At 35.7% G+C, this 25,389-nt stretch overlaps 4 protein-coding genes across 11 annotated transcripts in view; 2 read left to right on the forward strand and 2 right to left on the reverse strand.

The window, feature by feature from the left end:
- LOC118269035 (uncharacterized) overlaps nucleotides 1-7,367 on the forward strand; it is a 36,588-nt gene extending 29,221 nt beyond the window's left edge. Inside the window, exons 15-22 of the mRNA XM_050699488.1 lie at nucleotides 637-779; nucleotides 1,973-2,157; nucleotides 2,731-2,828; nucleotides 3,232-3,467; nucleotides 3,538-3,773; nucleotides 3,851-3,957; nucleotides 4,038-6,393; nucleotides 6,548-7,367. Of these exons, the coding sequence (XP_050555445.1) occupies nucleotides 637-779; nucleotides 1,973-2,157; nucleotides 2,731-2,828; nucleotides 3,232-3,467; nucleotides 3,538-3,773; nucleotides 3,851-3,957; nucleotides 4,038-6,393; nucleotides 6,548-7,325 (4,139 nt within the window). The 3' untranslated portion in view covers nucleotides 7,326-7,367. The remainder of the gene's footprint in view (nucleotides 1-636; nucleotides 780-1,972; nucleotides 2,158-2,730; nucleotides 2,829-3,231; nucleotides 3,468-3,537; nucleotides 3,774-3,850; nucleotides 3,958-4,037; nucleotides 6,394-6,547) is intronic.
- Nucleotides 7,368-7,970: 603 nt separating this feature from the next.
- Nucleotides 7,971-13,642, reverse strand: LOC118269071 (interferon-inducible double-stranded RNA-dependent protein kinase activator A homolog). 6 transcript variants are annotated; one of them, XM_050704342.1, is made up of 9 exons: nucleotides 13,525-13,642; nucleotides 13,400-13,445; nucleotides 12,615-12,809; nucleotides 11,256-11,409; nucleotides 11,068-11,185; nucleotides 10,772-10,902; nucleotides 10,524-10,684; nucleotides 10,009-10,143; nucleotides 7,971-9,842 (listed from the first exon to the last, which is right to left on the reverse strand). In XM_050704342.1, the coding sequence occupies exons 2-9, from the start codon at nucleotides 13,400-13,402 to the stop codon at nucleotides 9,594-9,596; spliced, it is 1,146 nt and encodes a 381-aa protein (XP_050560299.1). In that variant the 5' UTR covers nucleotides 13,403-13,445; nucleotides 13,525-13,642; the 3' UTR covers nucleotides 7,971-9,593. The 6 variants fall into 6 exon arrangements, with proteins under 6 accessions (XP_050560299.1, XP_035439883.1, XP_035439880.1 ...); XM_035583990.2 differs by having other exon boundaries at nucleotides 11,068-11,197; XM_035583987.2 differs by lacking the exons at nucleotides 13,400-13,445; nucleotides 13,525-13,642 and adding an exon at nucleotides 12,988-13,210 and having other exon boundaries at nucleotides 11,068-11,197.
- Nucleotides 13,643-14,191: 549 nt separating this feature from the next.
- Nucleotides 14,192-25,280, forward strand: LOC118269324 (malate dehydrogenase, mitochondrial). Of its 3 annotated transcripts, XM_050704372.1 has the most exons (9): nucleotides 14,216-14,341; nucleotides 19,777-19,913; nucleotides 20,368-20,531; nucleotides 21,204-21,311; nucleotides 22,090-22,353; nucleotides 22,701-22,916; nucleotides 23,221-23,346; nucleotides 23,662-23,808; nucleotides 24,639-25,280. In XM_050704372.1, the coding sequence occupies exons 1-9, from the start codon at nucleotides 14,337-14,339 to the stop codon at nucleotides 24,843-24,845; spliced, it is 1,374 nt and encodes a 457-aa protein (XP_050560329.1). In that variant the 5' UTR covers nucleotides 14,216-14,336; the 3' UTR covers nucleotides 24,846-25,280. The 3 variants fall into 3 exon arrangements, with proteins under 3 accessions (XP_035440273.1, XP_050560329.1, XP_035440272.1); XM_035584380.2 differs by lacking the exon at nucleotides 19,777-19,913 and having other exon boundaries at nucleotides 14,192-14,341; XM_035584379.2 differs by lacking the exon at nucleotides 14,216-14,341 and having other exon boundaries at nucleotides 19,634-19,913.
- On the reverse strand, nucleotides 14,948-19,119 carry LOC118269326 (uncharacterized). The gene is made up of 4 exons (XM_035584384.2): nucleotides 17,758-19,119; nucleotides 17,608-17,676; nucleotides 16,007-16,096; nucleotides 14,948-15,141 (listed from the first exon to the last, which is right to left on the reverse strand). Exons 1-4 carry the CDS (start codon nucleotides 18,739-18,741, stop codon nucleotides 15,085-15,087), a joined length of 1,200 nt encoding a protein of 399 aa, XP_035440277.2. The 5' UTR covers nucleotides 18,742-19,119; the 3' UTR covers nucleotides 14,948-15,084.
- Nucleotides 25,281-25,389: the final 109 nt, after the last annotated feature.

Consider the following 25,389-nt stretch of genomic DNA (forward strand, 5'->3'; position numbering starts at 1 on the left):
AGTTGAAAGGCGGGCGATGCGTCTTCGCACCATATACATTTGTGCACCCTTATTAATATTGCGTTGTCATTCGTGACTAACATATGGATTTTTTTATAAAGAACATTAGAAACGATTTGATCTCTTCGTAAGGCACAAAGTATAAAAAGTACCTATAACTAACTACCTAACTTTGGAGGACCTACTACATTTTAAATCTGATGGAAGCTCATTATTGCTGTTATAGCGTTTTCTCAACCAGTTTCGATAGACATTTGCTGGTTTAAATCGAAAAGTTTTATTATGTATGAACATTTTTCTCCATGCGTTTGATATTTATGCCACTTGCAGTTATAGCGGCGGTTCGTATCGTAAAAATAATGGCCGGTTTCTTATTTACTAAGCTTGGAACTATAGTAACATTACGTTATGTGCTATCTCTGTATCAATCCAATTTATCAGGAACTAAGTTTTCAAATAACAAGAAAATAAGTTATCTTTTGTCTACCCTCTCCGGGGAAACAGGTGAAGTACCTACCCACCTATTATTACATCGTCGATACACGACATGTTGTCATTACCTATGCCTTTTAAACACAATGCTATCAGCACAATTGATCGAAATCCTTTGTTAAATATCATGCTTTTTGTCCACAGAACTATGTGTTAAAGCAATGAACAGTTTAGCTTCTTCAGGACTTATTACAATGGACGAAGCTAGCTGTATCCAGTCAACGGAGGCTGGACGACTTATGTCCATATTTTATTTAGATTTGGAAACTATGAAGCAGATTATGAAGGTATGACTAACGTAGATAGATATGCTGATCCGGTTACCTACAGAAAGTTTTAGTAATGATAGTATATTTCTGGAGCTGCGGACAACCAAACGGGCTCTGGTTCTAAGCAGGAGTGGGCGTAGGAACGGGTTAGTTTTTACACAGTAAGAATCTAACACTGTCTCGCCATAATCAAGGCGGGAGAAGTCATTAGTTGATTTTCCCCTAAAAAAACACAATGTCTTTAAACTTTCCCTAAAGGATCAAGGATGTAACGAAACTTTATTTTAATAGACAAATTGAATGCTCAGTACTAATTTAAGTAGTAATCCACCTACGTTATTGCATTATAATTGGTAATTTTTACTCTTTGTATCTACATAAAAGATTAAAGTTTAATTCGAGGTCTCCATTGATTTCCAATCAAATCATGTTGGCCAGAACCCACAGTAATTGTACCTTGTTAGGGTAAACATACACAAAATTATTATCTAGGTAACTACCTGCATACTGTAAAGTTCAGTACTGGAAGTGCCATCATGTGTAAGTTTAATTATTGACCTTTTTGTAAAGGTCGAAATGAGTTCTTGAGCTTAATTGAAGAATAATGAAGTAGTACCTGTAATGTGATGAGTACTTTTTGCTAAAGGCTAACTAACTTAGGTTTAGCGGACGAGTAAAAAACGCGTGGAAAAGTCAAGATCTCGTGTGGCTACTAGCAGTGGAATTAATTATGCTAGCTGGGTCTGGTGTTAGCCATGGTTAATGTCAATAAGTTTAACCTTCTCTATTTATCGTTGTTTTTGAAGAGGATTGACTATGAACTGTGGTTCTATAGTTCTTCATCCAATTGGAAGGGTTGTGGCTTGGGTGAAGGCTAGTGGTGGTAATCTACAGCTATAATTAGATACCTACATAGCTACAGTTCCTGATTGGGTATTAAATACAATTACCACTTTTCGCCTATTATGCTAATTGAGTCTTTAGTTTGTGGGTATAGGAATCCCTATCCTCAACTAGTTTCGTTAACAAGTAGGCAACTTACGTAATAATAAGAGTCTTATTATACGCTCTGTTAACGATTTCTCTTCTACTAAGTACCTATCCAATTCTTTTTTTGACAATAACAAGAATTATAATGAAGCCCTATAAAATACAAGAACTTTTTGATTATTTACAGCTATATCTTTTCCTTTTGCTTCCCTTTCCTTCAGGTTGAAGGTTCAGAAACTTTAGAGCGTCTTTTAACATTAATTTGTGAGAGCCACGAATTAGCTGACATGCATCTTCGAGTGGACGAACGAAGATGTTTGAACCTTCTCAATAGGAACCAAGCGGCAGCCACTATACGGTTTCCTATGAAAGGCAAAATCAGCACACGGCAGATGAAACTTAATTGGTGAGTGAATATTCTTAACATAAGGCCCGATACCTACTTATAGTTTTACTTTAAGGAATTTTCATCTGTATCGTTTTGCACATAAAGTCGTAAATCTAACTCTCGTCATTATTTTATTTTTAGTGCTTAAATCAATGTAATAACACAGATATGTTTTGATTATAAAACTAGGCACTAAGAATTATTTTATTCATTTGAAATAAACGACCAATGATAAGTAATAGGTAATCAACACGAATAACCACAAAACAGACGGTGGCGCACCCTATGCAGCTTTAGAAATTATTGATTGCAGTTTTATTGCATACACATAAAAACATATAATGACGCCAAAAATTCATGATTTACTTCAAAATTTTCTAATTTTATTATTCATTGACAACGCCTGAAGGCAAATTCATAACTATAGGTACGATACCTAACCTATGCTATTCGGTTGACAAGGCCAATATTAAATCTTTCGCAACATTGAAGATGCATTGCAATAATGACAAACATAAGGATGCCGTCCCACGCAAATATTTTACTTCGAATTTATTGGTGGAAATAAATATTGCTATTTATTATTAACAGCATCATTCAAGCCGTCCTCGGTTGTCTACCGATTCCCGATCCGTCTCTCAATCAAGAGGCTATGAAAATTATAAGAATTGCTGAGAGAGTTTGTAAATGTAAGGGTTTAAATTTGTAATCAAGTAGATATGACACATTTTACGAAAAAGTTGTGAAGGAAAGTAACCCCGACGTCATCATAAATAGATACTTATGGTAATTGTAGTTTATAGCCCTATTCCAATGCTTCAGAAGCCATTAATTATGTACTCACTACCCATATTTTTCCAACCACAGTCTGTGAACCAGGATCAATACTTGAATAATCAATGTTCTGTACCCTTAGTACGAGTTTGTTTTACATTTAACGAAATCGAAACATGACTGCATTGGGCACTCTGATTGGCCGGTGCAAAAGACCCAACCAATCACAGCGCCGAACGCGGTCTTGTTTAGTTTTCGTTCAAAATAAAGCAAACTTGTACTAAGGGCACTGTTGTCCATTATTGTTTCTTTCTATAGGTCTAGTAACATACGTCACCCGCCCAGACCTAGTAGCTCAACAGCCGATGTTCTACTCAGCTATTCTGAACTCGATACTACTTGCGAAGTGTATAACAGCACATCTTTGGGAAAACTCGCCATATGTAAGCAAGCAACTGAAGGGCATTGGACCGACTTTCAGTACATTACTCGCAACTGCTGGTAAGGTCAACTTCATTCTGCTGGAAGAAAGCCATCCAAGGGATTTGGAACGGGTAAGAGACATTAATATATGAGTAGTTCAAATAGATGATATTGATGCTAAGTAATCTCGTTTTTTTATAGATAATGAACAAAGGAGCCCCAGCAGGCAATGTTCTTCGCAAACAAATTAGTTTGCTGCCAAAGTACCAACTGACAATGGTACCAGTAGATGAGAAGACCGTTACCCTCCAGCTCTTGCTCATCAACCAAGCTTACTTGGCTGAGAACATGGGGAATTTGACGGCAGGAGAAAATCATAAAAGTTACATCATTGTGGGTGATTCAAACAATCATCTGTTGCTGTTGGCTACTTTCAAGTAAGACAATATTATGATCTGTTTTTATATTGATCTATACAGCTATATTAAATTATTTTAAAATTATCACTATACAGGGACAAGGACTTAATAAGCGTTTTCGATGGCATTATTAGTCATGAAATAAGGCGCAAACACAATTTTGAACACAAAATATTTGCTCATTGCGTGAGCTCCTCCTTTGGTGAGTAATTATACTACATTTAATACTGATGTTTATTATTAATTTGAGAGAAATTTATTTTTTGTTGATTTTTTTTTCAGTGGGCATTGACGCTCAAGCAGAATATTTGTTCAACGATTTAGAACCCTTTCTGGGAGGGACAAATACACAAAAGAATAACAGTCAAAAGAATTCAGCAACTAATAAAAAAGTTACAGAACGCCAAACGTGCATAACGGATACATTTAAAGAACGTAAAAGAAAAAATACTGATGCCATCGAAAAGTCGAAAGAAAAGAAGAAACGTGAAAGTGCTATGATTGAAAGTTTCAAATATCTCAAACAATCGTTTGAAACAGCGTCTAAAAATGTAAATCAAAATGTTCAGATGAATACCAATAAAAAGAGCACAAATAATATAAATTTCGGGCACTCAGAACCAAGTAATTCGAATTGTAACGACGTTGGGAATAGAAGACAGGATGATACACAACATTCTACGTCAGTTCTTAATATGTGTCCCGAAGAAATGGATAGTGATGAGTTTATAGATGAAGGAAAAATAGACAGTATCCTCAATGAAATTGAAAACGAAATGAATAAAGGCAAACCAAATCCTAACAACAGCAATGCACGTTTTCGTACTAATATCAATACGCCAACTTTTAACAAATCGACAACACACAGTCTTAACACTATGACTAACTTATATTCCACTACGAAATCTACTAATTACTCTACCGGTCCCTTAAGAAAACGTAAACCTGTGACCACAAAATCGAATTATAATTTCATAGATTTGTTAGAAAGGAAACTAAGTTTAAGTGACAATGAAGACGTGATCGAGGTTCCACAAAAAGACAATGGGTTTTCAGACACTATAAAGAGCCAAATACAAAAATATTTGACCAAAACAAAAACTACAATACCTGATAAAAATGTTGAGATTTTGACAATATTAGATGATCCACAGACCGAATTACCGGATGATACAGAACTAAATCAAACTCTTCTGGTTGAAGAATTACCAAAAACTGTACAACATGAAGATGTAGGACATGAAACTGAACATGTAGGACATGCTACATATGAAATTAAAGAAATATTAGGCCCGACAGATAGTACAAATGTACAAAACAGTCAAGTTCGTGGTACAAATAACATTACATGCTACCAAGATGATAATGATGGAACAAACGAAAAAGATGTATCTGAAAGGAATAAGAAAGTTGATGATAACCATGAATTTGCTGATTATAATACAAATATAGAACAATTGACCGATTTTAGTGACAAAAGCACCATAGTGTTAGATGACGAAACGATAAAGCCTATCGATAAATGCCATGAAGTAAAAGATAATTTCATGGAAGTTATAGAAAGTAAGAATGATACAGAAGAAAATTTTAATGAAATGGGTAAAAGGAACCAAAATGACATACAACTCATAGAAAATGGTAATGAGCACCTTGATGAACAATTAATCAGTCCTACAACTGAAAATATTCAATGTATTGATACAAATAAAACAAGGTATTCCACTATAGATGAGAGTTTAGAAGTAAAGGAAAGTGACTTAACTACACAAAATAATGACACTGAAAGAGTTGAAGATAACGTTGACGAGCCCCTTAGACAAATAGTTCCACTAAATATTAATCAACTTGTATCAAATAATGATACATTAACTACTGATGTTCTAAATAGAGAAGAATTTGCTCCTGATATATCTTCTGATCCGATAGGGATAGATTGTAGACAGAGTAATCGTGCTTCAACTGCGCCTACTTTTTTCTTACCACCTTCTTCCGCTCAAAGCACATCAAATTATTTCTCAAAAACTATAGAAACAGATCAAAGAAAAACTAAATTCGTTCAAAGATTCACTTACGTTGCGAGTAAGATAGACGTTTGCACAAAGCAAACTCCAGAATATAGTATGCAAGTTATCAAAAAGATGAAAATGGATGTAGACATAACGGCGATAGTGTCCCGTAAGAATGATTGTTTTAATTCTAATGATTATGATCAAAGATCCAATAAGAACATTGAAATGATTGAGGTTCTAAGATCAAATAATACTACAAGAGAGGATAATGGACTTATATCCACGTATAATAATGAAAGAAATGATACACCTAAAGTAATCTTTCCACCTATACATTTTTCAACGTCAACTGATAGTTCAGCTATGCTTCCCAGAGAGGGTAGTGTGAATGAGGTTGTAAACAGTCATGTGAGAAGTACAAATACTAATGAAACTCTTCCTAATAATACTAAAAATGTATTAAACGATAACACGAATGAGATACTATCGTCCAATCATTCTGAACATTTAGAGGCAAAGGATAAATGCGAAAATTCAAGCAAAGATATAAGACAAACAGATTCTGGAAATGCTTCTGTTGGTGAAAATAAAATTCAAAATATTTTACAAAAATATAGCAAGAAATTATCGTAAGTTTTAAAACATTTTTTTATACGTAGATTTAATTGGGAGTACTTTTGCGAAACTTTTGGGCGTCCACTAACTTGTTATTAGTTTGTAATTTAAATAAGGAGTCCATGCTTCTAGAATTTGATAACTTATCGGCTATTTTGTGTCTTCCAGGACAAATACAACTATACCACCAACGCCAAGTTGTTCAAACATCATTAGACCTAGATACAACAGTTCACCTAAAATTAAAAGTAGAAAACCATTTAAGATATCCGATCTACACAAATTGCATGCTAGTATACCTGATACTATCGTAGAAAACAAAACAGAAGTTCAAAAAGATTTATTACAAACGCCTAAAATGAACTTGATTGTAGAAGCTACAAAAAAACTCGAGACATTAAATAAAAGTGAGTTGACGCAAAATGTCGAACTGGATTTAGAACCTATAAATGAATATGTATCCCCAAAAATAGACCTAGAACCTAAGGTCTGCAATATAGATCAGTCTATGTTTAATCCTAAAAAACTTTTGCAATGTGTAGCTGACGATGGACCTGAGATAGTTCCTCCACCGCCAGAATTCTGTGATGAGATTTCTTATTCGCCTGAAGGGGATTTGGTAGCCTGTGGCAGAAATGAAATGCTTACATCGCAGCTTCATGATTTTACAAATAATTATGAGGAATGCAATGAGAGTATATTCGACGATAACACAGGTTCTGATCTAACTCCCTCAAAAGAAATTGAGACATGGGTCTTATCTCAAGAAGACGACGATTGTGAATCTAATATGTCTTTGAATATAAGTCCTACTAAATCGTACACAGTGATGCGGAAAAATTATAGCAACAACAGCAATTTCTCATACAAGAATATTATGTCGAGACATGCCAAATTAGGAAAGTTTAGATTCAGTCAAAAAGATAAATTTAGACCAAAAAAATGATACAAAATAAATGTAAATGTTTGAAGAGGTGTCTGTTGTTTTATTTAAATCCAAGCCTCCTATTGACCGTAGCGTGGCTTTTATATCTTTCCTCGATAAATGCATTATCCAACACAAACAGGATTATTTAAGTAGCGCGTTGTCTTCAACTTATATAATAATATGAGAGTAATTATACAGAAAACAAGTACAAGATTAATGTTACGATTATGTATATCTTGTTTGCCACGTTACGTGAGTACCATGGAATGGAAATCAGAAAAAAATCCAGTTAAAGGACCCTCAAGATTTTAACTCGAGTACCAACCCCAAAAAGCCGAGTTCCATCATGAAGTGTTGGGAAAGTCATTTGCGACGCCAGTAGGGGTTAAAAAGTAGTAGAAGTGGCAGCCGCCCAAAGATAAAAAAATTGGCTGCCTCAAATTTTAATAGTAATCGTATCGTACATAGTAACTAATCGAATTCAATTGTGCCCTCTTTCTGTTAGAATTTAGTAAGGAATCCGATTTTCTGATGTTTGTGTGAACATCGACTTCCAGCCCCGGCTGCAAGGGTATTTTACAAGTTTAATATGATTTTTTAAGTCCGACTGTATGTTTAGCTCCATACAAAAGTAGGTGAAGGGGTTTACAATAACAATACAAATTTGGATATAAGCAACATCAAATTTATTTAAATTAGCGCAGAAATAATTCATAGCAAAAATTAAAGTTAGTCTATTATAGTTTCAAAAAAACTGTTTCACATAAATAGGTGAGAAGTGTGATAATGTCATAAAGTTGACAATAATCTATAATTACTTTAAATCTTGAGATTAATCACAAGAACATGTAAAACCAAGACTCACTAAACATAAAAATAATACATTACGTTAAATGCCACGACGCTCGGACATTTCAATTTTATTTAGTTGGTCTTGGTTGAACGGAACTCCAATCCTTTACTCGAATAGTCTTTTCTAACTTGAACAGTGCGATGTTTTACAAGGGCAGGTTGAACTCACACCATTCAATTTAAAAGAAACTGGGTGCGTGCAGGATCCTCGTCATTGCCTGGCATACAAGGCAAAGCACCGACGACGACACTGTACAGTTAGAAATGTTACAACCTCTATACTTTGCATTAAAATAATGCCCATTTTCACAGGCAAGGGATCCTAACTTCGCAACCACTAATTCCAGTGATAAATTCACTCTAGCACGTAGTTCTCAGCTTCCCTGCAAAGTTAACCATCTTGTATTCAAAAGAAAACCTAGAATCACTGGTTCAAATTCAAATAAAATCACTCTGCAATCCTGCCTCACATGATTCATCCACAAATTCCAACCCTTGCGTTTCAAAACAATTCATTTTAGGTTCAAGTTAACCGCAATGTTGGAGCTTGGTACAAAGCAAAGGTCGGGCAGTTCGTCAACAAGACATTACTAGCTGAGAATATTTTTTTCCGTTTAATGCTCAGCATGTTAAATAACTGCTTAAACACACGACACTTAACTAATTTTTATGTAAATAAGTATATATCTGGTTTAACAAAATGAAAAAATATGACTGGCTATGCCATGATTATAATATACATTAAAAGCTAAGACTTCAACTTTTGTTTGATAAGTATACATTTTATTAATATGAATGCAAAAATCATGCCTAAATAATGCTGAATATTAAACTGGAAATATCCACACGTATTTTTTTTTACATTTTATTATTTTATATTTTTTTTGTATTTTTTTATATTTTTTTTAAGTAATTTCCACGCTGGGAAAATTACACTAATTCTATGCAAAGTATAGCTTGTATTTGTTATGTAACCACTCCATACTTTGTTTCATTTAAATTTACGGGCTATGCCATTTATCCTCGCACGTTGGCAGTAATAGTACAAGTGAAAAGTCACTTGCCGATGGTAGAATAAGGATTAAAAATAAACTTAAAGATTATTAATAAGAAAAAAAGAATGCAAAGATAAGATGAAGAAGAGGAGCAAATTGAAATAAAAAATTGGTGAAAAGAATCACAAGTAAGATACTGCAAACATGCCAGTTATAAAGCATAGCCCGAAGTGCTATTGGCACACAGGCATAATGCCATATTCAAATGGGAAGTGGTGATAAAGATAAGTATAGGCTCAAAACCTAACGACATCAATCACCAGCTTAAAAGCCAGGTGTCCATCACAAGAAGTTATTTGTTCAAATAACTTATTAAAATTAATATGCGTGATGAGGTTCACCAAGCAAGTGGCGTTGATGTCGCAAGATAGTGAGACATTCACTTTTTAGTCATAATCTTCAGATACTCCAAAGCATTCTGGGCTGCAGATGACTGCGCATCCTTGCTAGTAAGTCCTGAGCCATAGCAAACAGCCACTGGCAATGTGGATAGCTGGACAAGGCACTGGCAACGACCAATCATGGACTTTTCTTCAATATCCACATAAGTAACTTCAAATGATTGCTCAGATGCAATTTCTTGCAAGAATTGCACAAAGTTGAAGTCCTTGTTGTTAAGAGGTGTTACCTGTTACAGAAAAAATATTAATTAACAATTATAACCACAAAATTTTCTTATCCCCAATATTCCAATCACCACACATCAAATATTAAAAAAATTCGTGCACACAATACAATATTCATTCCATTTCATAATTTTAAATTCATGCATAGTAATCCAAAGTATAGCATACCTGCAACTTGGCCAGGTTAGGGCCAACAGATTGTTTGAGATGTTTGTGAAACTGCGACACCTTGTGGCTGTGACTTGTAGTCAAAGTGGAGATTTTACTATCTTTCAAGTCGGCATAACGGGCCGCGACTCCGCCCTAGAACACAACACGAAATATTAAATCAGATAGTCACTTTTAACGCGAGTGGCCCTTCTGTCCATTCATGCCTGCAGATGCCGACCGAAAGATAGTAAAACACCTGGCCAAGTGCAAACCTCTCAGGGAATGATACAAAAGAGCCACTCACATGGCTGATGTTATTTTAGGGATCTGTTAATAAATATATCAGGTAAAAAAATAACAATCTTTAATAAAAAAAAATATAAGTGTATACAACAGTCAAAAAATATTTAGTAAATGCAATTATTATTCACAATCATGTTATTTCTTTGGCACAAATCAGTAACTTTGGTAGTTAATATGTATATTATACAAGGCACTTGTATTTATTCAATCAAATTGGGACAAAAATATACCTCTTCCTCGGGTTGGAATGATTCTGGTGGGTTGTCCTGCAGAGCTTGCCACATCTTGTAAGCAGCCTGACGCTTAGCAAGTTTCTTAGACTTGCCAGTTCCCACTTCACGACGCTTCAGCAGAGTGCACACAATGGTGAACTGGCGTTCATGCGGCAAACCTACAGTAACAACAAAAGTATTTATTTAAAAAGTATATTTAAAAAAAAGAAACTGTAAACATATAGAAATAGAAATAGTCAACTTACGCCTATTAACATTATCATCGTTCTCAGCATGGTAAGAAGGTGGCGGCCAGAATCTAGACATGCACAGCTCTTGCAGCCATCCAACGGGATTGCCCATCAATTTATCTTCAAATGACGACACCACAGTTCCACTGTAAACATTTGTAATTGCATTTTATTATATTAATTATAAAAAAGTAACAAAATTATGAATGATTAAACTAGTTGAGTTTCTCATCAAACAGTTATGTGGGTAAGCCAATAACATAATAATTAATTAAGTATAGTAAATGTTATAATTGCATTAAAGTACTTACGTCTCAGGCACATTGCCATTAGTAGACTGATCAGCAGGAGCAGCTCCGGTAAGTTTGTCGAGTAGAGCCTTAGCTGCGGAATGCTTAGCTTCCTTCTTAGAGCGTCCCGTACCCATAGCTGTAATTACATCTGTTATTACATGGTCGTAAATGCATATCAAGTTAAGTACATACTTTCATGCCCTTACCAACAAGATCAGCGACTGTCACACGGTAGCGGAAGGTGGGTTCGTGAATCATGCCCTCAATCTGCACCAGTTCATATTTGGGCACAGTTCCTCGACGAGCAAGTAGTTCTTGAAGCACAGACACAGGTGTCTTCAACGGAAGAGATTCCATTTCCTGTAAAATAACTTGAATTTTATAGACACGAACTATAAATTATGATGCAAAAAAAGGTAATTTAAAAAACTAAAAATCCCGACCTGCTAAGCAGTCAGGACCCATTCTGAAGACTTAGTTACGGCTGGCTTTCTCAATTATTTTATTTTCTTTTATTATTTATTATATTTTGATTTATCTAGTGCCACTCTTACAGTAAATACGAATCAAATGACTCCCATCAAGCTGAAATCCATCAAGTCGTTCAGGCTAGGGAGTGGGCAATATTCGAATTTGGCGCCAAAAATCCGCCATTTTCATTTTTTTATTATTTTGATATATCCAGTGTCACTCTCACAGTAAATACGAATCTAAGGACTCCTCTCAAGCCAAAATCCATCAAGGCGTTTAAGCTGTAGAGCGTGCCAAACAATTATACATACATACTCTCGAAAAACATAACCCTCCTTCTGGCGCAGTCGGGTAAAAATAAACAATTCAAGTTGCTTTCTAAACAATCAGTGCAGTTATGCAATGTAATTATTGCAGCCCAATTATTAGCTTTCAATCAAGTTACTAATCTATTGCATTGTTACGTACATGATTAAACAACTTGTTGACTAACTCAAAATGTAATTTCTCTATATTTAATTTTATTTTAAGTCTTTGACTGCCAATAGAAAACTGTTGAAGGCAAATCCTCCGCTAACGTCAGTCACCACAGTGTTCAATGTGTAGAACAATTTTAATTTTTATGAAAGTAATATTGGGAATGCCATGTGAGAATCACATTAATTTATTTAATCTTATTATGAAATCCAGTCATGAAAAATAAAAATCATTAAAAGTTTAAAACTTGGGTTGAAGGTAGAAAAAAATAATATAGAATAATCATTGGAATGACATGTGAAATAAAATATTTAAATCTTCCTGTAGAACCTATTACCTATTACATCTCCTGTGAACCTAATACACCCACTACTAAGAAACAGCTGATCTATAAAATACCAACATCTTTGACAGCTGCATGTCACTGACCCCAAGGCATGTCAACAAATGTAAAGAACAAAGAAGTAATGTGTGGATCAATCATAAGTTATATCATAAGTAATTTTAGGGTGCTTTAGTATGAATAAAAAGTAGTACCCCCCATTTAGTAAAAAATCTACCCATTTTTAACAATAGATCTATTGTATATCAATTATAATATTCATACTAGAACTAACCCGTTTAGCAGCTTCATCCAGAGGCAAGCGCTCCAAGTTGCTTGGAGGCTTGGGCCTGTTTTGGTAGCGGCGGCGCGGTCCGTGAGGAGCATGCTCGCCATCAGGACCTGCACCATGCACCGCCATGCCGTGTACCACGCCTGGGATGCCACCCGGCACCACTCCCGGGTGAGGATGCACTACATTTCCGTCCATCTAAGCAAAAATAAACAACCTTAAACCACTTTCAAAACAGAGCCACTATGCAATGCAATTATCGTAGCCTAGTTAAAAGCTGTCAAATAACGAAGTCACATTGCATTGTGACGTGGCTAAGTACTAGTAGACTAACTCAAGATGTTTATGAAGTCTTTTGTCTTATTGAAAAACGTACCCCAGTCCTAAGAACATACATGATAGCTATCACAAGATCGTATTGGTATCACCACTCCCACGAGACCATAAAGTTACTTTAGATCCTACTAAAACTAGACTTGAATTCTTCAAAAATATTTCTCAATAGCTCCGATCGCAAAAACAGTATTTCAATGCACTAAATCAATTAAAATTTCACGGGTTTATCAACTTCGTGATCTAGTGTTCACTTCTGTGACATGGCGGCCGCCGCTCTCAAAATGGCTACACCACATGCCGGTATCCGGCGCGGCAGATTCCGGTGCTTATTTTCATAATAAACTCAGTTCGATACGTGAAACCATTAAATAAATATCGAACTAGAATGATTTAAATGCTAATTGTAACTGGATTACAATAAAAGTCATATTGGAGATCTTTTTTCGACTTACCATTTTGTCAACGAACTCTTCTGAAGTATTTGTTTACAAGACAACACTGAAAATATTAAAACAAACGATTAGATACTTATTTATGAACTATTTCAATGTATTTTCTTCCAGAAAGTTATACTAACCAAGGAAAATTGCTCTAAGCTGCTTCAACGAGAATAGGTATTGAAATTATTATATTTACCGGTTGTCAGAGTAAAAATAAATAACTCCCTGTCCCTGAGCAACCAACCAAAATGACAGGGTACAAAATAATACTTTTTTATAATTTGAAAATAAAAAGAACAGTTACTAGTATTTTTTTTAGTTATTAATATATTTACTATAAAGTTTAAGCAATATAATTTTATGAATAAACATTTCATCTGAAGAAACTAAACCATGTCGATATTGAAGTTACTATTAGATCTAAATTACAAGGTGACCACACAATGAGTATAATCCAGAATCAAAATATGAACTCTGCTCAGGAATTAATTCCGATAGCGTTTGCACGCATAATCGCCAATATTATTTTTAGACTATTTGTCGATTGAGACTAGTATCCATATTCAATACCATCCACTAAATCACTCTGAAATAATTGTATTATGAAATATGATTTCTTTTCCGTATTTTATAATGTCTTTATTACAAATTATTGTCAATCGATGAAGTCGGTTTGTATTTAGAAATCCGACAGTGTAACAGGTGGTGATAATTCCCCATTTCTGGGATAATTATTTAGACTGGCAACTTTGAAACAGATGATGCCTAAAAATATTTTTGTAATCTCGCAATCTTATAGGACACTACTAGCGCCGTAGCACAGGTAGTGGTTTTGTTTAGAATAGATAAAAATGTAGTATTTCAGTTATTTCCGGTGTGCAAATGCATTCTTGAAGCCGCGAATTATGAATCACTAGTCCGTATACAAACTCCACTGCACAGTCATTTAATGAGGTAATACATATTTCTTCTCAATTATTATTTCGTTTACATGTTTACATACAATTAATAATGATTAAAATGTTTTTTGGTAAATAAACACAAAATTCTTATTCTTGTTAGAAGATTTATTAATGATTGTTTATTTTGTTACAAATGTGTACACATTTATCATTGTATAGATATATATCACAAGTTTTCATTGTATAAGGTATTTACTTTCATGGTATTTACTTATTTACATAGTATTTAAGTAGATTTTACAACATTTTATTTTGTGTTACATGTTCCTCGTCGCTCGCGACAGAAGCGCTTCTAGCGGTACTAGTACGGAAATTAAATAAAGGCATAGTCGTTCCGCTAGAGGCGCTTTTTTGTTATGGCTTCATCGCTCCTGACAAAGTTAGTTAACAGTTTTAAGCTAATAGGTATTAGGTATTGTAGATCAATTAAGTTACCCCCAAATATACTTGTATATTTATTTTATTGTATAATATTTAGTGTCTAATTTTCATTAACGTTGATGTTAATTTCTCTAGTACCTACATTTTAAACATTAATTTGCAGTAGTAAAGTAAAAACCTAAAGTACCTAATATTGATAGTTTGAGGGTAAATAACATAAAAAAATGTGACGGAAAGAAGTTTCAACTTAAATCCGTTGGTACTCTGTTCATTAGGTACTGAATATGGGTAAATATTGGGTAACTTCTTCATTACTTGACTAGTTGCAACTCTGTTCATTATTGAATTGAAACTTCATTTCTTGTCGAACTGCACCACAATGGTTAAGTACATAGCTGACGCGGCAACAATCTGTTAGAAGAAAAAAAATATAATATAGTAGTAAGTAGTATAAAAAAAAAAAAACAATTTAAATTCTGAGTTCAAAATTGATGGAGTAGCCGTAAGTGCCACTACTGGGTTAGATGTTCTATTATATTATTGCTGGATATTATTTTACTTATTTCTCCTGGTATAAAGGTAATTTTCGATATTTTTTAAATCGCAGAAATAATACGGAGTAATGTGGCAATAGAATAGACCCATTCCCTGTTACATGAAATTCTTAACACGACTGGTGAACACTGGGTATTTCATTGTTTATATGATCTTAGGGCTTAGTACGGGTTTGTTTTACGTTCAACGATATCGAAATTAGAACGCGGTCGGCGCTCTGATTGGTTGATCCATTCGATCCGGCCAATTGCGCTCTTGTTTGGATTACTTTAAACGTAAAGCAAACTCATACTAAGGATACTGATTGGCCGGCTCGAATGAATCAACCTAAGTACTTAGGGCGAATCCACAACACTGCGTTGCGGCGACGCATCGCAAAAATCTACGACGCCGCAGAACGTATCGTGGAAATGTCTGTTTCTTTTTCTTAATAAGTACGTCTTAACGCAAGCAGAAGTAAAACACGCGTAGTGCGGTCCATGTCTCACTAGGAACTGAACCGATGGTTAGCGTCTTGTCGTATCCGATGAAATTTTTGCGTTGCGACATCGCATCGCATTGCGGTTTGACGTCGTTTTTGCGAAGCGAAGCCGCAACGTAGTGTTCTGGATTCGCCCTTAGGGTACTTAATTCCGTGGTGAGTTCCGCGGTGTAGAGTATTTCCTACCAATTACATTAGTATCTACTCAAGTAGTCCTAATAACATCATGACAACACAAACCCTTGATAGAAGTGCGGCATCCAATGTAAATAGTCCATACGCAGTTATACTATCACCGTGGAATAAAATTAACGATGAAAAATGCTGTATCTGAAAATTTAGCAAAAGAAAATCTTTTAAAAAGTGCTTATAGTCCGGTCAAATTAGACATTCGGTGCTACATAAATTCGCAACAAGCTGAATTTCGGTACAATTGTTCAAAACACGATTTTAAACAATATTTGAAAGTTCCCCATCATTCCCGTGTGTGGAAAAAAAGTTATTTAAGTTTAAATGTCAAAAAAATGAGTTTTTCGCGATTTTCAGCAAAACGGTAAGTTTTATCAGAAAAATACCTGAGACTAAAAAAATTGTTGATCATTAAATTATCTGTAGTGTTTATTAGTATTTGGAGATAAATAAAATACTAGACACTAACTTTAAATTGTCTATATTGATAAAATAATAAAATATACAGTATTAGTAGTGAGATCAACGAAATTATATAAAGTTAACGCGAGAGTAAGTTTTCGATGCGCGCGCGATCGCTAGCCGAGGCGGACTGACGTCACTGACGTGGGCGAGCGAGGGGCGCGAGTGAAGCGCGGGGTGGAGGCGGCGGCCGCGCCGCGTGCCGAACGGCTCCGCGAACTCCCGAAGTGTCCCGAGCATGTTGTCAACGCGGGCGCCAGGGCTCCGCTAGCGGCCGGACGGTGTGTAGGTATAGCTAAGGGCGTGTACATACGTGCGCAGGCATAAGGCCGTGTATAGATGAAATAAAGTTATAAAGTAGTATGTATGGTAAGAATGTGAATGTAATGTATGTAGTATGTAGGTTTGTATGTATATGTATTTGTGTATTTGTATGTATGTAAATGTTTATATTTATTTATGTATGTATGAGTGTAAATGATATGTTTATGTTTGTTTATTTATGCGTATAAATGTTTGTTATTATAATGTACCTTAGCTATACCCTACATATCTATAAAAAATATATCAATACTTTTTTTCTCACGAGACACCGTTTCGGAGATATCGCAGTGTAAAAAGTTGTAACAGTTGTAATTGTCATAAAATGCACACGTTTATTTTATTTTATTTTATTTTTCTGATAAAACTTACCGTTTTGCTGAAAATCGCGAAAAACTCATTTTTTTGACATTTGACCTTGAATAATTTTTTTTCCACACACGGGAATGATGGGGAACTTTCAGCTATTGTTTATAATCGTGTTTTGAACAATTGTACCAAAATTCAGCTTGTTGCGAATTTATGTAATTTCACCCTAATATTTTGGTCTAATTTGACTGGACTATTAAGTGTTTTCACCAGAAATGTGCTACGTTGCTGTGAATTCCTTTGGCTTCCACCAATCATATTCATTGCTTAGCTTGTACGTATAGCTTTGCACTGGTAGAAACAGACTCAGCTAAGCTATGTTTTTTTTTATGGAAAGGTGCGTGCTATGGATGGGTTCCCTCTTTTCGATATATAGGTACTCGAGCTGTGCATTACTAAAGCTGTTCTTCGTCGAGTGTGTGAGATTTTAAAAAGTATTAGAAATATATTTGATATCTATGGCTATTTTAAATTAAGTCAAGGAATGCAAGTTACTTTACCTCCAATAACAAGCGTATATCGTGTTTCGCTGTGGGTATACTATGTAATGCTTGTCCTATTTTACTAACCTGTAAATTAACACAAAAGTTATCGACATTAACATCGGTTATCCATTAAAATTACTTTTGCATAGTCAGCTCAATACTTGCCTCGTGTTTCAACAAATGCCCTGACCTGGACATGATATACAATTTGAAAATTTGATAAACGACCCAAACTGAACAGTTTACAATGTTGTGCTGCGAAAAGTCCTTCTGGACAACTAAGCCGTGGTATATAATGTGAGACTCGCTTACCATCGTGTGGAAACATTGCACAGTGGTAAACAAAAACGGCATTTGGAACGCATCATTAATATCTTTCTTAATTTCAAAAGCTATTTCGTATAAAGACTCCACGTACTGGAGTGTCAAAACTTTGTCCTCGGACTTCGCGTAATGATCCATCACTATTGTCTTCGCCATCGATAGGTTCTCTATATGAAACCTAATATTCTTGAGTAACACGACCAGCATTAAGATGAGAACGTAGTAAAACGCTAACACCGTGAACTGTATCATTTGCGGCAGTAGGAACGTCATATGTACTAGTAACGCCTTCCATGTTGAATCGTCCCGTGTCCAGTTCACAGCTATCTGGAGTAACGTTACCAGCATCAGGTAGACTAAGGCCATGTTCGTTTGAAAACGGAGCCTCTTCAAGTTACCTTCCATACTTGTAGTATCGGTGTTGTTAGCTATTTTGTTAATTATTTTCACGTACGTGTTTCTGTTTTTAAACGCACAGAAGTATGCAGCTGCGCAGAATAGTAAGAAGGTAGCCATTTCCACGTTATAGTTCAGTTGAGTCAGTAGCTCTCTTGTCATCTCCGTGTCTCCGAAAGAGTCCAGCACGTACCGCATGTGCAGCGCGCCGAACGTGAACAGAAGAAGTATGTACGAGACTGAACATAAGGAATTTATGTAAATCGACTTCTTGATTATAGTTAAACCACGTTTGTTATTATTGAACTTAATGCTATAGGGGAAGAGACCAAAAAACGATAACATAAAGTAGATAGGTTTAAATATTTGGCGTACATTAAGATTTTCGTTCGCGTCTGCATAAAAGTAATTCTTAACATTTGAAAACATTGTCTAAAAAGTGTTAGGAGGTAGTCGTTTGTGCACTATAATACGAATGAATCCGAATGTTGTCAACTGGTTACTGAAAGCGCGATTACTATACAGAGTGCTACATTGCTGATTGTATCTTTGCACATTATTTATTCAGGGTGTAGTTCAGGTGTATGCATGTAAAAAGTAGTGATTAAATGTCTATCAACGATACAAACCTTTTCGCCGATTGTCTTATCTCCGATCTGTTACGTAAAGCTAAACATAGTGTCACCGTAACACGAATGCTAACTGTAACTAACAATTACACGTACGTAAAATTGACGCCCGTCGGCTACCCGTGTCATTATTTTGAAAATAGTGGGGGTAGCTACGGTAATCTAACTACAACTATACCTTACTGTTGAATCTACTGCTATATTAAATTTTGAATTTTATCTAGGTAGGATTTGATTGTAGCAAATACACTCACAATTTTTATAAAAGTAAACAAGGATTATAAATAACATTATTCATTATTTTATTTTGAACTTTAGTAAGTAGGAACACATTACATAATTTCAATGCAATTTAAAAAAATCAACGATTCTTCTTTGCGTCCGTCTATTATGAACCATAAACACAGAATCAAAACAGATTTAAGACAAAGATTTATTCTCTTTGGATGAAAATGAAAAAAACATACTTCAAAATCAAAATTGAAAAATTCAAGTCATGTAAAGTGCTGATAAATTTATATAAAATATATTAATTTAAAATTATTACAGAAAAAATATGCCAATTTGGAGACCGTTATTGAAAAATCAATGATTCTTCTTTGCTGTTGCGTCCGCCCAACACTCGCTACTAACCATAAACACAGAATCAAAACAGATTTAAGACAAAGATTTATTCTCTTTGGATGAAAATGAAAAAAACATACTTCAAAATCAAAATTGAAAAATTCAAGTCATGTGAAGTGCTGATAAATTTATATAAAATATATTAATTTAAAATTATTAAAAAAAATATGCCAATTTGGAGACCGTTATTGAAAGGATGCCGTGGCTGTAGGCGGCAGTTTCTGTTGGGGGGATACAATGGAATGTGTTACGGTAGGGTGTTTAGTAACCGTAGACATGTGAGGAGACAGTACAGTACCTGTCCTGCCGGGATGAAAGTCACTATCTGCGGGGCCGCTGGATGCACTGGTTAGCTTCATACAATTCGTACTCTTCGCGCATGTAGACTACATAATCGCATTTTTGTACGTTTGATTTATTACAACTTAGCTATGTGGGTGTTGCTGGCATTTCTTATTGGTTACTCTGAGAAGGATCATCGAAAGTATAGGGTCATCAGCAGTTTCCACAAATCAAAGGGTTTATAGAAAAAAAAAGTCAACTTCGCCTATTATTTCTACTCATATTCTGTTATAATATAGTTGAATAATTATGATTTTAACCTTAAAGTTTTTACTTAATCTACTTACTGTCGCACTCAGAAACATTTAATGATTACTTAAACTATTCCTTAGTAACAATTTTGTATCGAAAACATTTGCTAAAGAGAATGTTAAGTAACCATTGATTGACTCACTATTAAATGACTCTAAATACGGCGGTAAGATTTGAAATTTTAATAACATTTTTTATATATTTGTAGGTCAACCTCTAGCCCTACTACTGAAGCAGTGCCCTTTAATAGACGAGATAGCTTTGTACGACATGTGTCCCACCTGTGGGTTTGCTATGGAACTTAGTCACGTAGACACTAAGAGTAAGGTGACTTCGTTCTCCGGGAAACATATGCTATGCGATGCACTTGAAGTAAGTAATATATTCAATATAATTTTGCCCCCATCCGCCCTTTAAACATATCCTGGGTGGATTTTAAGAAGACGAAAATTCTAAATGAATAAGAAATAAATGAACTGGTTACAAAGTAGACATATTGAACTAATTAAGTAATTAGAGACCTATGGAACTTTTCAATTCAGCAGTATACTCGTATCAGCTTCGCAGTATTACTACGCCGCCGTAGCAATTTTTCGTAGTATTTTTTCGTAGCACTGCTACATACGTAGTCTCCGCCCATAAACGCCTGCGACGGTAGGTTATCAATTATTATGCAGACGTAGTACACATATCATAATAATCACCCTTTACAAGTTTACAATACTATACAAAGAAAATCTATAGATATTGTGTAATATCAATTACATGTTACTTATTTACCTCCTACATCTAAAGCTTTTACCCACGGTATTACCCTTGTTAATAAACCTATGTCCTTCTCTTTCAATTCCGTTAAGTATACTTTGACACACATAAAAAAGTAATGTTTATTTTATGTGACGAAGCTTAAGTAATTAAGTTACACAATCACATCAAGTTACACAAAACCAGTGTATCATGGTCTTGATGTATATAGTCTTTCTGCGTATTGAAGGGTCAGTTTAGAATGGTTTTGTAATTCCGTGTGTTCGTTCGTGATTTCAGGGTGCGAAGGTAGTAGTGCTAGTGGCACGGAACACAGTGGACACATTCGAACAGAGTGCACCCGTCATTACTGAAATAGCTTTACAAATATGCAACACTTGCCCGTCGGTTAGTTCATTGTATTTCTATCAATAGTTTTTAATTAAAGTGTGGGAGAGCCATGCTTCGGCACGAATGGGCCGGCTCGACCGGAGTGATACCACGGCCTCACAGAAAACCGACGTGAAACAACGCTTGCGTTGTGTTTCGTTGTGTGAGTGAGGTTACCGGAGGCCTACGCGTCTACAGGCGCGCATCGCACGCAACAGATTTTAGTTTGTCTTGTGTAGAAACTCGTACAACTGCGTTCACTGATCCGCATCGCACGCACTGCATTAACAGCAATGTCTACATGCGATGCGTATTGACGTCATACGGAATGCGTGCGATGCGTGCGATACGTACGATGCGGGCCTGTAAAAGCTTGCCTTAATAGATCTATGGTGTTGTTTGAAGTAAAATTAAATTAAAAACCAAGTGATTTCGATGTATACATGTAATACTTGATGGCTTAAAATGCTTAGTACTGTGTTTGAGCAAACGGTTCTGCCGTCTGTAAGCAGGTTACAGGTGCTACTAAATGTAGGAGTGGGAACGGGGTAGTTTTTTGTCTGTAAGAGTCTAACACTTCCTCTCACCTCACCCTATGCAGGCTTCTCCTGCCTTGGGTGATTGAATGATTTTCCTCCCTTAAAAAAATACTTCGAAATAGTACTTGTTATCTTAATTTTGTTTTACTTCAAACAACACCTTAGATTCCATTAATGAGCAGACGGTTAATGATTTTATCTCCTAACTATAATAAAATAAAAATTTACACTATAAAACATTAATACCACTCCATCAGGCATTTACAATAGTAGCAACAGAACCAGTGGATAGCATGGTGCCTCTAGTGGGTGAGATCCAGCGTCTCCGTGGCAACTACAACCCTCGGACACTCCTCGGGTGTGTCGAGCTGAACTGTGTGAGGGCCAACACAGTGCTAGCTGACTTCATTAAGGTCCCGCCCGAAGCCGTCAAGGTCCCAGTGATAGGGGGCGCCTCACCAGCCACTATGGTGCCTGTACTCTCAGCCGCTGTGCATCCCTGCCATATGACGCAAGAACAGGTATTGGTGATGCTTCATTTGTTGCTTAAGATTGATTTTCTTAAATTTTTGTATGAATCAGCTCTTTTTATTTGGTGCTAGTTTAGTATATGTAAGACTCAGTTTCTGTGGTTGAAGTTATATGAGACTAATGTAAATAAGAGGATAAGTACTCCAATAATACTAAACACGAGCTATCTCGGTCAAATTGGAAAAATTACAAAATATCATACTATTTACTTACGACTAGATCTATAAGTACTATTCTACTATTATTATATACTATTGAAATAATTAAGAAAACAGTTTTTTTAAGTATATTTCTCCTTAGAACCTAGTCAGGAACAAAATTTGTACCACAATTCCAGATTGAATGCGTAACGTCCTGCATAATGAGCAGTAATGAGGCGGTCTGTGCGGCGAAGGGATGCGCCAGCGCGACCGCGTGCCTCGCCGGCGCGTACGCAATCGCCCGCAACACGATCAACGTGGTTAAGGCGTTGCAAGGCAGGAAGATCAACCAGTGCGCCTACGTCGACAGTCTTGGAACATGCGCTCCTGACTGCCAGTTCTTTGCGAGCGAAGTAAATTATATTATACTACAGATTTCGGAGGCCCAATTCCCCTCTTCCCGATCTTCGCAATCCCCCAAAAACCCTTAAATTCCTAAACCCAAAAATAAAAAGCCGGCAACGCACTTGTAACGCCTCTGGCGTTTCAAGTGTCGCCATCGGTAGTGAAATGGCTCTTATGTAAAAGGGTATAAAGGCCAGTGTCATATTAATTAATTAATTTACACTCGTTTAAACTACGTGCCTAAATATTTTGTATTTTAATTGTCATTTTATTTACTTATCCTTATTTATTTATTGGAATATTAATTTCCAGATAGTTCTGGGGCCTTCAGGAGTGGAGAAGAACATGGGTATACCTGAGCTGACCAAGTTTGAGAACTGCCTTCTAGTCAACTGTTTGCCTTACATTAGAAACGAAATCGCTCGGGCAATCTGGCTGGTAAGATTTTATTGTTTTGATGATGAAAGATGATGAGGTGATGTAGTTTAAATTTTTGTTTGTTTTGAATTCTATTTTATAAATTACTAGCGACCCGCCCCAGCTTCGCAGGGGTGCAATGGTGATATAGGTATTATGCATATATACATATAAACCTTCCTCTTGAATCACTATCTATTGAAGAAACCGAATCAAAATCCGTTGCGTTGTTTTATACTATGTAGTGATGGGTAAATGTCAAATTTGATTGTCCAGTTTCTTCCTACACATATTTGACAGCACTAATAACCGCTGTGACATCCCCCTGGCTCCCAGGTATACACGATGTGCCAGCAGTGTTGCTGTCCGACGTGCAGCCAGCACCCCTGCACGTGCTTCCAGCAGCCTTCCATCCCGTGCGTACCGCCCACCAACTGGACCTGCGACTGGCCTGACGCTTGCCGAGACGAGTACCTTGCTTCGGTCAGTATATATTTATTTACAAATTTACATATATAACATTACAGCTTACGCCAATACGTTATACAGCCAATAGAATAGTTAAAGTTAAGATACAATTAAAAATAAAAAAAAACTAAATAGTAATTAAACATAAACACAAACATAAACACATCTTTACAAAATACATAATATTAATTTTTATTACCTAACATCCATCCTCTTACAAAATCTCAAAAATTTACGACTCACATCTATCCATCTCATTGCAAACAAATCACACTCCGGTGCTGATATAAACTGAACATTTTTTACGTTACTTTATCTTATCTTTGCAGGACAAAGGCCTACCCTTCTTCCACTCGTCTCTATGCAGAGCTTTCTGCATATCATATTTTATCTTATTACCAATACTAATTTGCTTTAAATAATAGCAGGAATTTGGTAGGGGATGATTTCGACTGGCTCCCACTAGTCCCATCTTCCAGTGTAGTCACGACATGATTTCTTAGTCCAGAACAAATATAATTGATTTATTCAGCAATCATCTTACTCATACCTAAATTTAACTCATGCTGAACTGAAGTTCATATTACCGTAAAACGGGGTGAATAGAATTCGAGGGGTGAATAGATATAGAAGATTGAAGAAAAGTTCTGACATCTATAAAATGATAAATGATATTTATTTTGCAAATAGGTTACAATGTAACTCTTTTACACGTCAATCTCTTAAATAACTAGATGAGGCCGCATTCATCCCATTTTCTTGTCTATTCCACCTTTGATATCTATTCACCCCGTTTTACCGTTATCTATTTATGGCCATGCTCACTTTTTACAAATTAATTCCAGATTTGTCGAGAGATGTCGTGCAAATGTGGCGGCACATCTCTGTGCTGGACTCCTCGAGATTGTGACTTTGACGCGGCTCGTGCAGCCAATATAAGCCACCAGATGCCCGTCCGACTTGCTTCGTGTCACGACAAGATGCCCAGGAGCGTCCGCATGGCTGCCGAAATCAGAAAGAAAAATCGAAACCCCTGCTTTACAAAATATTAAAACACTTATGTATATCAAAAGAAACACAACCCTGTATATACTGGTTCAAGTCATGGACAAGGAACAACTTTTGTTTTGGAACTTTTGGGAAATACGAAAATGCACCTTCCTTATATATTAACGCCATGCATTCGCGAAAAAATTTGTTTAAAAAATTGAAAGATATAATGGTTAAATAAAAGTTGTTCCTTATTACCATGACTTGGACTAGAACTGGCAAGGATTTGTGTTTATGTGATAACTTCGTTCAAAAGCTAACTTAAATTTCACAAAGGTCACACAGTGTGGATAAGGACACGGTAGGGCTGCGGCACGGCGTTTTTGGCTTTGGAAATGTCAACGGCGGTTGATGTTATGCAATAAAATTCGAGCGGATTGTGCCTATCCATGAATGAATTGTCCACAAACCATAAAACAAAAATTTGTGCCAACAAATGTACCTTTTTGTATGTTGTTTGCAAGTTTCTATTTTATAATTATGAGTTAAAATAAAAGTACTTATGTAGTATTATAAAAAAATATTTTACTCATAAATTCAAACATC

This window comes from Spodoptera frugiperda, chromosome 2, assembly GCF_023101765.2.
Source record: "Spodoptera frugiperda isolate SF20-4 chromosome 2, AGI-APGP_CSIRO_Sfru_2.0, whole genome shotgun sequence".
Taxonomy (NCBI): Eukaryota; Metazoa; Arthropoda; class Insecta; order Lepidoptera; family Noctuidae; genus Spodoptera; species Spodoptera frugiperda.

Bases quoted from the DNA above. Each gene is read 5' to 3' on its own strand.
- LOC118269324 (XM_035584379.2), top strand. From the start codon at position 19,733: ATGCCAATTTGGAGACCGTTATTGAAAGGATGCCGTGGCTGTAGGCGG. The intron at 21,312-22,089 runs GTTAGTTCATTG...CCACTCCATCAG, and splicing joins TATGCAACACTTGCCCGTCG to GCATTTACAATAGTAGCAAC. The intron at 22,354-22,700 runs GTATTGGTGATG...CCACAATTCCAG, and splicing joins GCCATATGACGCAAGAACAG to ATTGAATGCGTAACGTCCTG.
- LOC118269071 (XM_035583987.2), bottom strand. From the start codon at position 13,008: ATGTATGTTCTTAGGACTGGG. The intron at 11,410-12,614 runs GTTAGTTCTAGT...GTTATTTTACAG, and splicing joins TGGATGAAGCTGCTAAACGG to GAAATGGAATCTCTTCCGTT. The intron at 11,198-11,255 runs GTAAGGGCATGA...ATGTAATAACAG, and splicing joins GACAGTCGCTGATCTTGTTG to ATGTAATTACAGCTATGGGT.
- LOC118269326 (XM_035584384.2), bottom strand. From the start codon at position 18,741: ATGTTTTCAAATGTTAAGAATTACTTTTATGCAGACGCGAACGAAAAT. The intron at 17,677-17,757 runs GCAAGTATTGAG...GTTAATTTACAG, and splicing joins GGCATTTGTTGAAACACGAG to GTTAGTAAAATAGGACAAGC. The intron at 15,142-16,006 runs GTTTGTGTTGTC...TTCTTCTAACAG, and splicing joins ATGCCGCACTTCTATCAAGG to ATTGTTGCCGCGTCAGCTAT.